Source organism: Trichomycterus rosablanca, chromosome 26 (assembly GCF_030014385.1).
Source record: "Trichomycterus rosablanca isolate fTriRos1 chromosome 26, fTriRos1.hap1, whole genome shotgun sequence".
NCBI classification, from domain to species: Eukaryota; Metazoa; Chordata; class Actinopteri; order Siluriformes; family Trichomycteridae; genus Trichomycterus; species Trichomycterus rosablanca.
In genome coordinates this window covers 6,444,327-6,461,636 of record NC_086013.1, presented here as the reverse complement: position 1 = coordinate 6,461,636, position 17,310 = coordinate 6,444,327, and the positions used below count along the sequence as shown (strand labels likewise).

At 42.7% G+C, this 17,310-nt stretch overlaps 1 protein-coding gene across 1 annotated transcript in view; it reads right to left on the bottom strand.

Annotated features, from left to right (window-relative positions):
• pcsk5a (proprotein convertase subtilisin/kexin type 5a) overlaps nucleotides 1–17,310 on the bottom strand; it is a 51,370-nt gene that overhangs the window by 28,640 nt on the left and 5,420 nt on the right. Inside the window, exons 5-18 of the mRNA XM_062989194.1 lie at nucleotides 16,963–17,039; nucleotides 16,745–16,833; nucleotides 16,454–16,626; nucleotides 16,111–16,317; nucleotides 15,785–15,885; nucleotides 12,731–12,834; nucleotides 10,726–10,843; nucleotides 10,413–10,601; nucleotides 7,074–7,210; nucleotides 6,849–6,968; nucleotides 6,604–6,706; nucleotides 6,318–6,508; nucleotides 6,117–6,201; nucleotides 5,581–5,684 (exon numbers count right to left, since the gene is read on the bottom strand). Of these exons, the coding sequence (XP_062845264.1) occupies nucleotides 5,581–5,684; nucleotides 6,117–6,201; nucleotides 6,318–6,508; nucleotides 6,604–6,706; nucleotides 6,849–6,968; nucleotides 7,074–7,210; nucleotides 10,413–10,601; nucleotides 10,726–10,843; nucleotides 12,731–12,834; nucleotides 15,785–15,885; nucleotides 16,111–16,317; nucleotides 16,454–16,626; nucleotides 16,745–16,833; nucleotides 16,963–17,039 (1,798 nt within the window). The remainder of the gene's footprint in view (nucleotides 1–5,580; nucleotides 5,685–6,116; nucleotides 6,202–6,317; nucleotides 6,509–6,603; nucleotides 6,707–6,848; nucleotides 6,969–7,073; nucleotides 7,211–10,412; nucleotides 10,602–10,725; nucleotides 10,844–12,730; nucleotides 12,835–15,784; nucleotides 15,886–16,110; nucleotides 16,318–16,453; nucleotides 16,627–16,744; nucleotides 16,834–16,962; nucleotides 17,040–17,310) is intronic.

Genomic DNA, 17,310 nt, shown 5'->3' with positions numbered 1-17,310 from the left:
AGTTTTAACTGCTTCACTGCACCTTGGCAAACACCTGAATGTGCTATCTAAATAAAGATGACATGACTTAAAATAGGCAATTTATACCGGCAACCTAGCAGTGCGTCTGCTTTAAAGCAGTTATTTTGTAACAGTGGTTCTGACCACCAAACTGATTCTGGACCCGAGTGCAGTGGCTGAACAGAATAAGAACTGGTGGAAACTGCGATCTTGGGTTGACCCTGTTATGATTTAACTAGGAAGGACTCAATCGTGGAGCGTCTGCCCGGGAGGGGCGGGACCGACGCAGTATAAGGAAGCAATGAACCCAACTAAAAATGAAACGCAACCGAAAGGGGCTGGGTCAGCCCAAGCCAACTGAAATAATGAAACTAAAATTATACATGGAGTTCACGTTAAAATGAGACCCGAAAAGAACCCCCAGTAACCAAAAATAAACAACCCACAAGAAAACTCGCACTAAAGGTGCAACGAAAAGTTTTTTTACTCGCTGCGCTTATTTTCGCGTAGCAAGCGCAATTCGATCCGTTGAGGTCTAGCGCGAGTACACCATAGCTTAACTAGGCAAGCTATTGCAGCACTGACGCGAAGAGCGTCGGCAGGCTATTTAAAGGACAAACAAAGGAGTCGCCTTCTTAAGCGAACTCAAACAAAGGGTAGACTTTGAATAATGGGAAACCTAGAAATATAATCTTTTGTTAACTTATATCTTTATCTTTAGATAAATTATTTGTGTTTAAACTAAGGAAAAGAAAAGAGAGCGAGCACACGGAGAGCTCAATGATATGCTTTTGTACTAGGCAGTACTTTCGTGAGTGGGCGTGCCCCACGGAAGTTTTAGATAGAAAGGATAGATAGCGGCACGCTTGCCCGTGCCAGACAAAGTACTGGTTTACCTTGATCCCTCTAGGAAAAGAGCTGGGTGCCAGGAAATGATGAAAGCCCCCCTCCGCAAGGGGGGAAGAAAAATTCAAGAATCAGCCTCAAAGTCCGAGGCGGCGCGAGAGTGTACTGCGTTTCCTTCAGTAGCTAAGGAGATGCAGTGAGAGGGAAGATATTTAAAGAAAGCGATTCCCCTGTAATGGGGGAGAACGCAAAATGAGTCACACCAAGACTAAATCTATCCCTGAAATACTTTTATTACCTCGGCCCCTGGGCCTACCGAAAACTCTCTATGAGACCTCGCGTTATTAGTATCCCTGACGTGCAAGAGAGCACAAAAGAAGAGGGTGTGACGAGGAAGCCTGACTGAGCGCTACCCTAAATACCTGCTCAGCCAGGTGTTCCTCGTTAGCGCTGATTGCCCAAGGGTGGTTTGGGAGTTGTAGTTCTCCTACCTCTGGTTGAACTAAGGGCTGTACGCCCTCGGATGGCCGCTGGAGGAAGCTCATGAAATTGGCTCCCTTTGGTGGGCGCAGAGGGAGTCAATCGGCCTCTAGTAGTGCGAGCACCAGGACCGCCCGTGTGCGCCCCGGGTTGGCTCCCTCCAGTGGCCACAGAGGGAGTAGGCCGACTCCTAACAGTACTAGGACGTTTCCATGCCAGCCGCCCTGTTATTTCGAAATTTCCGGATCAGTGCCGGGTCTAAGATATGGCGTGCCGGAACCCAGGACCTCTGCTCAGGGCCATAGCCCTCCCAGTCAACCAGCTACTAAGTGGAACCCTGGACCTGTCGTGAGTCGAGCATGAGTCGAGCAGACAAACAGACAGTATAGGCCGGGGCTCCGTCTACCACTCTAGGAGGTGGTGGAGGTTGTTGCTGGGGGGAGGTCCGGCAGAGGTAGGGCCTCAAACGTGATACGTGGAACGTAGGGTGAATCCTCATTGCTGGGGGCAGTTCCAAGTGGTATGTAACGGGGTTCACCCTTCTGATGACCTTAAAGAGTCCCACGTATCAAGGAGCCAACTTATCTGACTCGCCTCTGAGGGATCATGGGTGGACAGCAGTATGCGCTGACCTGGCCGAAACCGGGGGGCTGCTTGCCGTCTCCGGTTGGTTGTGCGCTGCATTGTTGTGGTGCTGGATTCCAGTGCGGCCTTGGCAGGGGCAACCGGAGGTCAAGCACCTGAGCGAGCGTGTGAGGTCCTGGATGACCCTCTCTGATTGCCCGATTGCCCGTTGAAAAAATGGGCAAATCCCAGAAAGCGCTGATCTTGCCGTAATGAGGACGGAACCGGCCAGTCTTTGACTGCTTGATTTTTGGCGGGATCCATCCTAAGCTTCCCGTGTGAGACTATGAACCCCAAGAAAGAGACCGAGGGGACATGAAACGTAGATTTCTCCAACTTCATGTAGAGGTTGTGTTGGAGGAGAAGTTGGAGAACCCGTCTAACCTGGACAACGTGTTCCTTTAGCTATAAATAGAACAGCTATAAATGAGGATATCGTCCAGGTAAACGAATGCGTACCGATCCAGAGCCTCAAGAAGTACCTCATTTATAAACCGTTGGAAGCCCGCCGGAGCGTTGGTGAGGCCAAAAGGCATCACTCTGTACTCATAAAGCCCAGTGGGCATGATGAAGGTGGCCTTCCACTTGTCCCCCTGTTGAATGCGGATAAGATTATATGCACTGCGAAGGTCCAATTTAGTGAAGATCTGGGCCTTCTGCAGTGCCTCGAATGCAGTATGCATCAGGGGCAGGGGATATCGGTCCTTGACAGTGATTGTATTGAGCCCCCTATAGTCTATACAGGGACTTGCCCACGAAGAAGAACCCTGCGCCCGCTGGTGAGCTAGAGGGCCGGATGAAGCCCAGTGTCAGAGCTTCTTGGATGTACTCCTCCATGGCCTTCCTCTCGGGAGCAGCGATAGCAAAGAGATGACCTCGGGGAGGCGATGAGCCAGGGAGCAGGTTAATTGCGCAATCAAGGGTGCGGTGAGGCGGCAATTACTGGGCTTTGGCTTTACTGAACACCTCGGCTAAATCGTGATACACCGAGGGCACTGCAGTGAGATCCGGAAGAGGAACCAACGGCTTACCCGGCCAGTTGCCAGGTGGCAGGGACTGGATAAGGCATGATTCCTGATACCTGGGGTTCCACGAATAGACTGAACCTGACTTCCAGTTGATGGCTGGGTTGTGGAGCCTGAGCCATGGATAGCCTAGGATAGCTTGCATTTTGGGAGAGCGGGTAATAAAGAAAGACAGGGTTTCTGAGTGGTTCCCCAGCTGCATGGTAATGGGAAGGGTTTTAAATCGGACTGATCCCCCACCAAGAGGATGGCCGTCAATCGCTACTATAGGAAGTGGGGCAACCAATGGTTGCAGAGTGAGGCCCAAATGGTTGACCAGTTGGTGATCCATGAAGTTAGTGGTGGCCCCCGAGTCTACCCAGACACCCAATCAAAGGTAGCCGTTAATGCGAGGCCTAAGTAGGGAGCAGTGAGCCGGCCTCGACCCGAGCCCCCATTCAGGGACGGGCCGGCGCATTTTCCGGTCGCGACAGTCGGTGTTGGCGTCTCAAGGCTTCGGGGCGCGTATTATGAGAAGTGCCTATTTGCATGGGTACCATGATCCCCGTGTGGCGGGTTGCCGGGCTGCCTCAGCCTGTTCACGAGCCCGTTGATTTAGGCGGTCCACGCGGCTGACCACCTCGTATAACTGTGTCAACGAGGAGGGAAGGTCTCTGGTGGCCAACTCATCCTTGAGCCTTTCGCTGAGGCCCCTAAGGAAGATGGCTCTAAGGGCGGCCTAGTCCCAGCCACACTCGGCAGCTAGGGTCTTGAACTCTATTATATAATCAGTGACTGGCCGTGACCCCTGGTTCAACTCCAACAGCCAGGGCCCTGCCTCCTTACCTCGCTGTGGGGCATGAAAGGTGTCCATCAGTGCTTGTGAAAATTCCTCAGCAGAGCCGCACTCAGGCACTTTCTGTTCCCACAGGGCCGTGGCCCAGAGCAAGGCACGGTCCGAAAGGAGCGAAATCATATAGGCTACTTTGGACCGTTCAGTGGGAAGCAGGAGGACTGCAGTTCAAACACTAGGGAGCACTGTAAGACAAAGCCTCTGCATCATTGGATCTCCCCCGAAAAGTGTTCAGGAGGGGCGATTGGGGGTCCGGGGGCATGGGCATGAGTCGAGGAGCTGGCCGGAGGCTGGGAGACCACCAGCGTGCTAAAGCGCTCGGCCAGCTCATTAATCATGCTTTCATGCTGGTGAAGAGCTGACTCCTGCAGCTTGACAGCCTGCTATAGAGTAGTGTGACCCGCTGAGTCCATTGTTGGTCACACCCTTCTGTTATGATTTAACTAGGGAGGACTCAATCGAGGAGCGTCTGCCGGGGAGGGGCAGGACCGACGCAGTATAAGGAACCAATAAACACAACTAAAAATGAAACGCAACCGAAAGGGGCTTGGCCAGCCCAAGCCAACTGAAATAATGAAACTAAAATTATACACGAAGTTCACGTTAAAATAAGACCCCAAAAGAACCCCCAGTAACCAAAAATAAACAACCCACAAGAAAACTCGCACTAAAGATGCGCCGAAAAGTATTTTTACTCGCTGCGCTTATTTTCGCGTAGCAAGCGCAATTCGATCCGATGAGGCAGGAAATGGCGAAGGCCCCCCTCCGCGAGAATCATGGGGGAAGAAAGATTAAAGAATCAGCCTCAAAGGCGAGAGAGTACTGCGTTTCCTTCAGTAGCTAAGGAGATGCAGTGAGAGGGAAGATATTTAAAGAAAGCGATTCCCCTGTAATGGGGGGAGAACGCAAAATGAGTCACACCAAGACTAAATCTATCCCTGAAATACTTTTATTACCTCGGCCCCTGGGCCTACCGCAAACTCTCTATGAGACCTCGCGTTACCAGTATCCCTGACATAACGTGCAAGAGAGCACAAAAAAAAGAGGGTGTGACGAGGAAGCCTGAGCGCTACCCTAAATACCTGCTCAGCCAGGTGTTCCTCGTTGGCGCTGATTGCCCGAGGGTGGTTTGGGAGTTGTAGTTCTCCTACCTCTGGTTGAACTACGGGCTGTACGCCCTTTGGGTGGCCGCTGGCGGAAGCTCACAAAATTGGCTCCCTCTGGTGGGCGCAGAGGGAGTCGATCGGCCTCTAGTAGTGCGAGCACAGGGACCGGCCATGTGCGCCGTGGGTTGGCTCCCTCCAGTGGCCACAGAGGGAGTAGGCCGACTCCTAACCGACTCATTACATTCTTTAAAGAAGTGGGCTAAAAAATTAATATAAAAATAGCAAACTATAGAATGTGTTTAGTTTTAGTCCTTGCTAGTGGTGCTTAAACATGTTTAATTACTGTGGTGATTTCCTTTTTACAAGGATGACAGTGGTTTACAATTTGTCTAAATAAGTTAATTTCTTTTAAATTACATTCTGTTTTCTCTTAAATTATACTTATGTAATAATGTTTTGTTTAATAACATTAAATTATTTAGTGTGACATGCAGTTGGGCAGCTGGAAAAAAGGAAATTATTTTTTCACACTCCTAAACCTAAAACCACTTTAAAATGTAGAGAGCAAAAAAACATCATATTTCACAAACATTGTTTTAAATGTCAAAGAAATGTCAGTATTTTAGCATGCTCTTTACATGACTATACTTGGCCAAGCAAATAGTACCTGAGCAGGAGTAACAGGCAGCATGACATGCTTCACATGCATCATTCTGTTGATTATAGAAGGTACCAGGCTCACAATTCTTCTGACATTTGTTACCCACCAGGCTAAACCAAAAGAGGAGAAAATGAAGATGGGAACAATTCGCTGGGCAAAAAGGAGGAAACACCCTAAGTCCATCACAGGGCAAACACACACACACACGGACACACAAACCCAGTGAAATTTTGGTAGCTCAAATTAGCCTGACTGAATGTCTTTGGACTGTAGAAGACAACCGGAACACCCGGCGGAAACCCATGTGGACACTGGGAGAACATGCAAACTCCACACAGAAAGGACCTGGACCACTCTGTCTGAACTAACATGATTTTAGTCAAAGATTTACTGGAATGCATCTTTGTGTTAAAATAAGATAACACTCTGTATGTATAAAACAACAAAATGTGTGTTGTTTTAATGCATTTGTTTTGAGAGTAATATTTATAATATCTGTTCACACACCATAACAGTTTTCATTCTCATATAAGTAACATTACCTTGTGTTTTTTGGGCATTCAGTGCAGATGTCAAATGATGTACATTTTACACAGTTCTCATTGCATTTTGAGCACACATTGTTATCTGTGACAGGATAAAGCATAAATAGTTTAACTGCAGAGAAATGCTAGTGCACTACTGTACATAAAACCTTCAATTAATTTTTCTTTCATTCAGACTTCACTCTAATGCCTACTTACCATGATTAAGGTAGTATCCATCTCCACAGCTAGTCACACAACTGCTAGTCTCCTCGTCCATATGGTATGCAGTCTTACAGGAGGAACACTGGTCACTGCGGCTACCGGTACATGCTTCACAGGTTGAGTAGCACTTCTTACATCTCTTTCTGTCACCCCAAAAGCCTTGTGGGCACTGACGCACACATGTCCTGCACAAAAAAAGAGGCATAAAATTTTTTTACTAATCAAACACCTGCCTTAAAAAGCAATTGAATTCATGGCATATAGTGCCGAAATATCAAACCTGGTGCCATTTCTGAATTTCAAGTAATAGTGCAGGCAGGAAATACACTGATGTGGACCGGGCCCATCACAGCCATCTTCAGAGCATTCTGTATCACAAGAGCCTTTCACAGATAGAAATGAAGATAGAGGACACAGAAATAGTAACTGTTTGGTTTATCTGTTAGGTGCAGTACATTATATGTCCCAGAATAAACACCACATTGAACTACTGAACAGGTCATTTTCAGTATTAACCAAACCCACTGTTATATTCCTCAATGTTGTCTTCATCGCTGGATATCACAGCTGAGCGTGGCTGCTCATGACGTTTATATGGGTGTGTAGAGGTGCCATAAAGCACCAGAGTCCATTCTACAAGTTTTCCTTCAAGCATTTAAGAGAGAACAGTGACAAAAGAGCCAACACGTTCCTATCAATTAGTCTTTTAGAGGTGAAATGTATTGAATAATGCTAAATGGATTCAGGTACCATGTACTCGTGTATTCCTCCTCTTGGATGGGGTGTCTCTAATTTCTAACATCCATTCACCAACTGCTTTTTCACCCCAGCAGTGTGTGGTCATAAACTCCCATTTCACAAAGCCCTCAGGGGAGTAATCATTGGGCCTGGGACAGAACACCAACACAGAATTAGTTACTTGCGTATCTATCAAATGAAATGCTAACCAGTAACAACTATAAAAACAAAAAAAATCATAAACAATACAAAGTGCAAAGAACAGGGGATTAACAACATAACAGAAACTTGTAACTATATATAAAACACTAAATATACATTCATTTGTGGATTTGATTTTGAATACATATACAGTGTATCACAAAAGTGAGTACACCCCTCACATTTCTGCAGATATTTAAGTATATCTTTTCATGGGACAACACTGACAAAATTACACTTTGACACAATGAAAAGTAGTCTGTGTGCAGCTTATATAACAGTGTAAATTAATTCTTCCCTCAAAATAACTCAATATACAGCCATTAATGTCTAAACCACCGGCAACAAAAGTGAGTACACCCCTAAGAGACTACACCCCTAAATGTCCAAATTGAGCACTGCTTGTCATTTTCCCTCCAAAATGTCATGTGATTTGTTAGTGTTACTAGGTCTCAGGTGTGCATAGGGAGCAGGTGTGTTCAATTTAGTAGTACAGCTCTCACACTCTCTCATACTGGTCACTGAAAGTTCCAACATGGCACCTCATGGCAAAGAACTCTCTGAGGATCTTAAAAGACGAATTGTTGCGCTACATGAAGATGGCCAAGGCTACAAGAAGATTGCCAACACCCTGAAACTGAGCTGCAGCACAGTGGCCAAGATCATCCAGCGTTTTAAAAGAGCAGGGTCCACTCAGAACAGACCTCGCGTTGGTCGTCCAAAGAAGCTGAGTGCACATGCTCAGCGTCACAACCAACTGCTGTCTTTGAAAGATAGGCGCAGGAGTGCTGTCAGCATTGCTGCAGAGATTGAAAAGGTGGGGGGTCAGCCTGTCAGTGCTCAGACCATACGCCGCACACTACATCAAATTGGTCTGCATGGCTGTCACCCCAGAAGGAAGCCTCTTCTGAAGTCTCTACACAAGAAAGCCCGCAAACAGTTTGCTGAAGACATGTCAACAAAGGACATGGATTACTGGAACCATGTCCTATGGTCTGATGAGACCAAGATTAATTTGTTTGCTTCAGATGGTCTCAAGCATGTGTGGCGGCAATCAGGTGAGGAGTACAAAGATAAGTGTGTCATGCCTACAGTCAAGCATGGTGGTGGGAATGCCATGGTCTGGGGCTGCATGAGTGCAGCAGGTGTTGGGGAGTTACATTTCATTGAGGGACACATGAACTCCAATATGTACTGTGAAATACTGAAGCAGAGCATGATCCCCTCCCTCCGGAAACTGGGTTGCAGGGCAGTGTTTCAGCATGATAATGACCCCAAACACACCTCTAAGACGACCACTGCTTTATTGAAGAGGCTGAGGGTAAAGGTGATGGACTGGCCAAGCATGTCTCCAGACCTAAACCCAATAGAACATCTTTGGGGCATCCTCAAGCGGAAGGTGGAGGAGCGCAAAGTCTCGAATATCCGCCAGCTCCGTGATGTCATCATGGAGGAGTGGAAAAGCATTCCAGTGGCAACCTGTGAAGCTCTGGTAAACTCCATGCCCAGGAGAGTTAAGGCAGTTCTGGGAAATAATGGTGGCCACACAAAATATTGACACTTCAGGAACTTTCACTAAGGGGTGTACTCACTTTTGTTGCTGGTGGTTTAGACATTAATGGCTGTATATTGAGTTATTTTGAGGGAAGAATAAATTTACACTGTTATATAAGCTGCACACAGACTACTTTTCATTGTGTCAAAGTGTCATTTTGTCAGTGTTGTCCCATGAAAAGATATACTTAAATATCTGCAGAAATGTGAGGGGTGTACTCACTTTTGTGATACACTGTAACTACCATTTTTAACCTTTCAGTTTTCATTAAGAAATATGAATATAAAAAAATACATAAAATCTCTTAATCATAAAGTATTTATTCAATACTTTGTATTAAGGTACAACAGCAAGTCTAAATCATCATACACCTATATTTGGGCAAATCATTCCCCCCAGAGATTCACATACAGTTCATTGGATTTTTGTCAAAACAATTGTGGGCCCTTATAGACCCAGGTGTGTCACTTCTAAACAATGTACAATCAATTCAAATTGATTCCAACTGAGTTGTAGACATCTCAATAAAAATAAAGCAAGCAGGATGCACCTAAACACAATTTGGAGTGACAGTGCACTGAATACTTTTGTACAGTCTGAACACTTTTTAAATCCACTGTGCTAAATTCTGAATGAATATAATTACTATTTTACCCAATCAACCTACACCTAATCACAGAGAATGAGATGAAAATATGTTTTTACAGTTTTTCTAAAAATAATTAGTGCTTTATGCTTCTGATTTGTCTAGAACCCAATTGCAGTCAATCTTTTGCCATTTGTATAGAGTGGACAAGTATTAAAAAGGCAGATGCCTGGCTCTATAAAGGTCCGTAAGCTCCTTTTTTTAAGTGCGATTTTCTTCCGATTTTAGCGCATCTAATTTTTACCCAATTGCGTTATGCTTCCTCGCCACTGGAGCTGACCTTCACCCAGATTGAGGAGAGTGAGACGAGACTGTCACAAACCCCTTCGATGTGTGTGCAGAAGCCGACTACATGTTTTCACCTGCATGAGGCAAGTTCATATGCCGATCAGCTTTGTGTACCAAGAGCCACACCCTGATCAGCATTATTCCTCTCGACTCTGTGCAGACTCCATCAACCAGGCAGCAAAGGTCATAATTTGCTTGGTTATGAGGAGTCCCTATCCGGCTTATCCTACCCTATGAACAACAGCCAACTGTTGTTCATGCAGCCGAATGGCACACCAGATCCCAGCTCTGGTGTGCTAGCATGTTTTACATGTTTTTAGAGTCCTGGTAAAAAGCCTTGGTCAGAGAGGTAAAAAAAGGAAAAACACTTAAAGCATGTCTACCTCCTAAAACATGTTTAACTCTGTGGAGAGACCTGATTATGGAAGTTTACAGATGCTCGACATCCAAACTAATAGAACTTGAGAGAATCTGCCATGACAAAAAAGATGAACTACCCAAATACAGGTGGGCAAACTTAAAGATGTATGCAGATGTAATTCCAAGGAGGCTTCAACAAAGCATTAAATTAAGCATTAAACTGACTTCAGTATGATTGAATTAATGATAATTTCTTTTTAAAAAAATATTTATGCTTATTGTTCTGTGAGTATGATCTTACCGAGTGGCAAGAAGCTGAGATTTGGTCCCAGAGGGGGAAGTAAGAGTTATGGATAGGTCTCCGCGGTGTGGGTGCGTAATTGTGATACGAAGAATCACATGTTCTAGATACACCACATGCCTGGCAGGCTCAGCAGAGCATCCAGAGGACATAAACACCAATCTCACTTTTCTTTCTGGACTAATTACTCTGAAAACAAAGTGGAAAAGAGAGCAATGTTATAGTTTAGATTCATAATCCAGCTAGTCATTAATAATAAATCAATGACTGGCGCAGTTCAATATTACATAGATTACACTACACATTGAATTACCTTGGATTTTGCACAGTACTTTCTTCACATACATGTTGAGCGGGAACCTGCCGCCAAATCTCTGCTTCTTTCACCATTGCCTCAGCGTCCATCAAGCCAAAACCATACAGGTGGCTCACTATTTTACCCAGCAACCAATTAAGAAAAATTATTATCTACACAATTTGCTCACATTAGTTTCCAACATTTTAGGTAATCTGCCTAAGATCTGTCTACTACTTGAGCTTAGTTCAATCAGGAGTGGAAAAAGTTGCTGCAACATGGTAGAAACAGTAAACCATAAAACAAGACAAACAACAGAAGCATTTAGTTACATTTATAAAAAACAATAAAGACAATTATCATAAAACAATTTGCATTATTAAAGCAATAAACTAATTTTATCCAGATAATATCAATGATGCTAAGAGGAACAAGAAGACCAATTTACTGACAATTAAGAAAAATGTATACATGGAGACACCTCACATGGAAGATAGTTTGTATATAAAGTAATAAAAGCACACACTTCTGAAGTTTAGTGTATATTTACAGTTGCACCCTGAAATATTCAGCTCGCAAACAAAATAAACATTTATTAATTCAAACATTTCAGCAGAGTTATGTTTTGTTTTAAATTAAGACTACATTAGTTGAATGATATAGTATTTGTATATAGTATATGCATACACCGATCAGGTAGTATATGACTACCCTCCTAATATTGTGTTGGTCCCCCTTTTGCTGCCAAAACAGCCCTGACCCATCGAGGCATGGACTCCACTAGACCCCTGAAGGTGTGCTGTGGTATCTGGCACCAAGATCCCACAGATGCTTGATTGGATTGAAATATGGAAAATTTGGAGGCCAAGTCAACACCTCAAACTTGTTGTTGTGCTCCTCAAACCAATTCTGAACCATTTTTGCTTTGCCACAGTCACAGCCATCAGGGAATACCGTTTCCATGAAAGGGTATACATGGTCTGCAACAATGCTTAGGTAGGTGGTACGTGTCAAAGTAACAACCACATGGATGGCAGGACCCAAGGTTTCCCTGCAGAACATTGCCCAAAGCATCACACTGCCTCCGCCGGCTTGTCTTCTTCCCATAGTGCATCCTGGTGACATGTGTTCCCCAGGTAAGCGATGCACACGCATCCGGCCATCCACGTGATGTAAAAGAAAATGTGATTTATCAGACCAGGCCACCTTCTTCCATTGCTCTGTGGTCCAGTTCCGATGCTCACATGCCCATTGTTGGCACTTTCGGCAGTGGACAGGGGTCAGCATAGGCACCCTGACTGGTCTGTGGCTATGCAGCCCCATTTGCAACAAACTGTGATGCACTGTGTATTCTGACACCTTTCTATCAGAACCAGCATTAACTTCTTAACAGCAATTTGAGCTACAGGAGCTCATCTGTTGGATCGGACCACACGGGCCAGCCTTCGCTTCCCATGTGCATCAATGAGCCTCATGCCGCTGGTTTACCACTGTTCCTTCATTGGACCACTTTGGATAGATACTGACCACTGCAGACCGGAAACACCCCACAAGAGCGGCAGTTTTGGAGATGCTCTGACCCAGTCGTCTAGCCATCACAATTTGGCCCTTGTCAAACTCACTCAAATCCTCATGCTTGCCCATTTTTCCTGCTTCTAACACATCAACTTTGAGGATAAAATGTTCACTTGCTGCCTAATATATTGCTAATATCCTAATATACTAACAGGTGCCGTGGTGAAGAGATAATCAGAGTTATTCACTTCACCTGTCAGTGGTCATAATGTTATTCCTGGTCGGTGTATTTCCTTTTTCCAGTGAACGATTCTAACACAAATGGTTAATTGCCCTGACTAACATCTGATACTAACTGTGTGGTAGTAATCCTTTTTGTAACCATTCACAAAAAATAAAGTAATTTAAACTTTTTATTTGACTGAAAATGACAGATGGGTTATAGTTAATAATCTGGATCAAAGATGTAAGCTTTAATCTTAAAACTAAAAAAGAAACTGTATATTACCATAGTTTCCTGCTCCATTTTTGTGCCAGTCAGGCGCAGTCAGGTGGCCATGGGACGAGGTCTTTACAATTATGTGTTGCACATCCCTCCAGGTCAGCAAAGGACTAACATAAGAAAACAATTATAAACCGAATTTAAAAAGTTGGAACAGCAGAACATATTAGATAATAAATAGACAGCAATTATTTACAATCCCCATTTCTGATTCTGTGATTTGTTAACTTTCTTGAATCTCTATTTAACTAATAAAAGTAGAAAGAGAGATTTTTTTCACTGATCAGCAGACCTTTGAGCCTTTAGATGGTATTACATTTAAAACCATCATGCTACTGTATTAAATAGAGCTACTTCGGCTCACTGAAAGAGTACTTCAGAAAACCATTGTCACTTAACACAGTCCACTGCAGCATCAAGAAATGCAACCTGAAACTCAAAAAATAAAGCAGTACATTAATTCTATGCAGAAATGCCACAAATATCTCTGAGCCTTAGCTCATCTCAGATGGTCCAAAAGATGTTTGAAATGTGTGTTGTGGTCAGATGAGTCCACAGTTCAGCTTGTTTTCGGGAAAAATGGACGTCAAGTTCTCCTCGACAAAGATAAAAGGAAACATCCAGAGTGAAAGGTGCAAAAGCCAGCATTTGTCATGGTGTTGGAGTGCATCAAAGCCCATGGTATGCGTGAAGGTACCATTGACTTAAAGGAGTATATTGGCATATATTACAGACACACATGCTGCCACCAAGGTGACCTCTTTTCTTGGAAAGTCCATATTAAAAGTCCATATAGTCCATATAGAACGATGCCAGGCCTCATTCCATATGCGCTATAACATAGACACAGAATACGTGTGCTTTACTGGCCTGCTTGAAGTCAAGATCTGTCTCCAATTGAAAATGAATGGTGCAGCATGAAAGGGAGAAGCAGCTGAAATCTTGTGTCAAGCAAGAATGAGCACTTGCAAAATCACAAAAATTAGTGTCCTCATTTCCCACAAAAAAGTGAGAGTAATAGGAAAAGTGATGTGACACAGTGTTATACACACATCTGTCCCAACTTTTAAAAAAATACTGTTAAATTGGTCAGTGAAACACTGAAAGTCTTTTCTTTGTAATTTTGTCAGCTAAAGAAAGGTTTAGGAAATTAACCAATCATACGTTGTTTTATTGCATTTTACAAAATGTTAGTAATTTGTGTTAGCAGCCATTTTATCAATCTACACTTAATCACCCAGGTTTTTAGAGTTTTTTGAAAATTAATTTTAAATCAAAAACTAAAATCTCTTATTCACAAAAGTATTCAGACCCTTTGCTATGGCACTTCAAATTATGGTCCAGTTAGGTTTGTTTGCTTCAAATACTCTTAAGATGTGTCTAGAACTGATTGGACACAGTTTGGAAAGGTACACACCTGGGTCTATAAGAGATTACAGTGGTACCTTGTAACTCAACGTCCCCTAAACTGTAAATCTTTGAAACTCAACACCCTTCAACAAGAAATTTGTACCCTTAAACTCAACGTTTCCCTTAAACTCAACGTTTGTACGACTGCTGCTTTGTTCAGCGCTTGGCTTGAGTGGTGCGGTAAAACGTCATCAAAGTGCGAATACGAGACGAATCTGCATTTGTGTGGAATAACCATCAAATTCACTCTGAAAGCTCCACATGTATCTGTGTTTATCTGGATTTTTCCTGTTTCACTTTTAAACTTGTGTCAGCTCGGGCTTCTGAGAAATTGTAAGAATCAGCTTTTCCGAGTCTAAAACACTTATCGTTAAAAAAAGCTTAACGTGACAATGTATTAAAAGAACATCATAGAAACACTACACTTCTCTTAATTATTACTGCTCATAAGTTTATATTTTTAACTTTGCATAACTGCTTTTTAATTGTATTTCAGTGTTTTTTTATATAATATGTGTGTTATATTTAGTGTGTAAGTGTCAAAACAACCCCATTATTTTACATTATCCTACAATAAATGCTGTTCTACAGGACCATGGAACACATTAACAGGTTTTCCATACATCCTTATGGCAAAAAATACCTTAAAACTCAACATCTTTTAAACTCAACGGCACTCCCAGGACCAATTGACATTGAGTTTCAAGGTACCACTGTATAATTAAGACTAGTTTGTCAAAAAAAAAAAAAAAATCCATGAATTCCATGGAACTGTCTGTAGATCTCCACAACCAAATTGTGGCAAGACATAAATCAGGGCATTCGTGTAAAACAATATATAATTCTTTTAGTGATCTCTGGTTCACAATGTCTTCAACAATTTTGAAATAAAAAAAGTTTTGAACAATTGAAAACCTTCAAGAAGTTGTCTGTCCGGCTAAATTGGGCATGCCAAAAGTATAGCAAGAATGCTTTCTCAATTGCAGAGATGAAAAAAAACCTCTTGCTACATAGGGGAAAAAGATTCTCTGGGCTGACAAAAATCAAATGCTTTGGGCAGAACAGCAAGGTCTATGTTTAAAAAAAAACATTCCCTGTACATCAAGTGGTTAATACCACCTCTAAAATGAAACATGGTTGTAGCATCATGCTAGGGAGAAGCTTCTCAGCGGCAAGGACAGGAAAACTGGTAAGAATTAAGAGACGGATAAATGTAGCCAAATACAGAAACATCCTTAAAGAAAGCTTTCATGCACACTGAAACTTAGAATGGGGCAACAGTTCACTTGTCAACATCCAGATCAACACTGGACTGGCTTTGGGCAAGTCTCTGAATTTTCTCTAAATTTGAGTGGCCAGAAATCCCATTAAACTCCATTGGAAAGACACAAGGATGGCAGTTCACATATGCTGTCCATCCAAATAAATGGAGTCAGAAAAGGGATAAACTGCCTAAATCCAGGTGTGCAAGCTTGCAGAGACATATCCAAAAAGACCTGCAGCTGTATTTGCTGCCAAAGAGACTTCTACAAAGTACTCAATAAAAGGTATGAATAATCTTCTAAATAAGCATATTACTTTATATCTTATCATTTATTATTATTATTTACTTTTAACATACACACAGTATGTAAGCAAGAGTTTCATTACTTTGCTTCCAAAGTAAGGGCAATGATTCCAGCAGCCATGGGTGCTGAGGCTGAAGTGCCGGAGTGCTCAGTGGTACATCGCTGTTTTAGGTCTGTCGTCACCTTCAAATAAAAAACAAATCATTGTTATTGACTGGGAGCTAAACAATCCTTGAAAGTATAAAGAAACAGGATTAACAGATAAGATATTTCTTATATAAAAATCGTATAAAATTTTTAAGGGCAGAAATTTTAAAGCGTCAAAATAATGAACAAATACTTTACAATAGTGAAAACCTTAACTGCAAAAACACATATGAATTCATTTAAATCCAGTCAATCACTTACAATGCCAAGGCTCTCGCCGCTGCTATAAGTCGTGGCTAAAGTGGACGAGCACTCCTCTAGATACCAGGGCTTGTGTCCACTTATTGTGGTGCTGCTTACAGCAATGGTGTAAATGCTGTTGGTGTAGCCATCACAGGAGCAGTGGTCCTGACTTCGTCCCCCATTTCCTGATGCCCACACAAAGATTGAACCACGGCCCTTTCTTCCCTGCAAAGCAAGATTTGGTTGTGATGCAATTTATTGATTTAAACTCGAGCTGAATACATTTGGTGTACTAACAATCTAAACCTTTCTCTACATATTTTTAGGAAATAATATGAAACACAGACTGACATAAACTTACTTTGCGTATTCCATTTCTTAATGCAAGTTTAGCCAGGGGTCCAGGACCTTCCAAAGTTCTGCCATCGTCCTCTGGCCCCCAGCTTGAACTGTAAATATCAATATAATGCTGCCTTAGGCTTAGTGATTTTGCCTCCACCACATCTGTCATATCGCCATCCAACATCCGAATACCTAAAGACAATAACATGAAAACATAGACACAAATCTTTTGATTAAATGTTTGCTAAACATAGACACTTCACCACTAAAGCATCTGCCAAACAGGTAAATATAAATGTAAAGAACATACCACCTATTCTTGCATTGTAGGCAATACCAACTGTGCACAGTGAATTGTTAGCAGCAGAGGCCACTACTCCAGCACACCTTGTTCCATGTCTAATTCCAAAGAAAAATAATTATAGGCAGACTTCTACACTCCTGTAGTGTTCATACAACATTTATATAAATAAAAAAGGCATTATATTAATACAATATTATTTATATCTCAGTTGTTAGGGGGCAGACCTGTTTTCATTAGTTGGGTTATATCGTGGAGTCGGGTCAGGATCATTTCCATTAACATCATGGCTGGCTTGTGCATCCTTATGAAGACACAACATCAAACCAATATTTACCTTTTGAAGACAACTAAAACAACATTTTTCATACATTATTATTACATTATTATTCATTGGTTGTACATTATTATTAAGTTATTATTCAATAGTTGTAATGTAAAGGTGCATCAGGTGAAGCCCTGCACCTGGAAAGTTGTGAACCAAGATGCAGGATACTTAACCAAGGTAGAACTACACTGTGGCTGAAAAGCCACAAAAAAAACCAAAAAAAAAACCTATACTATAAATATAAGTG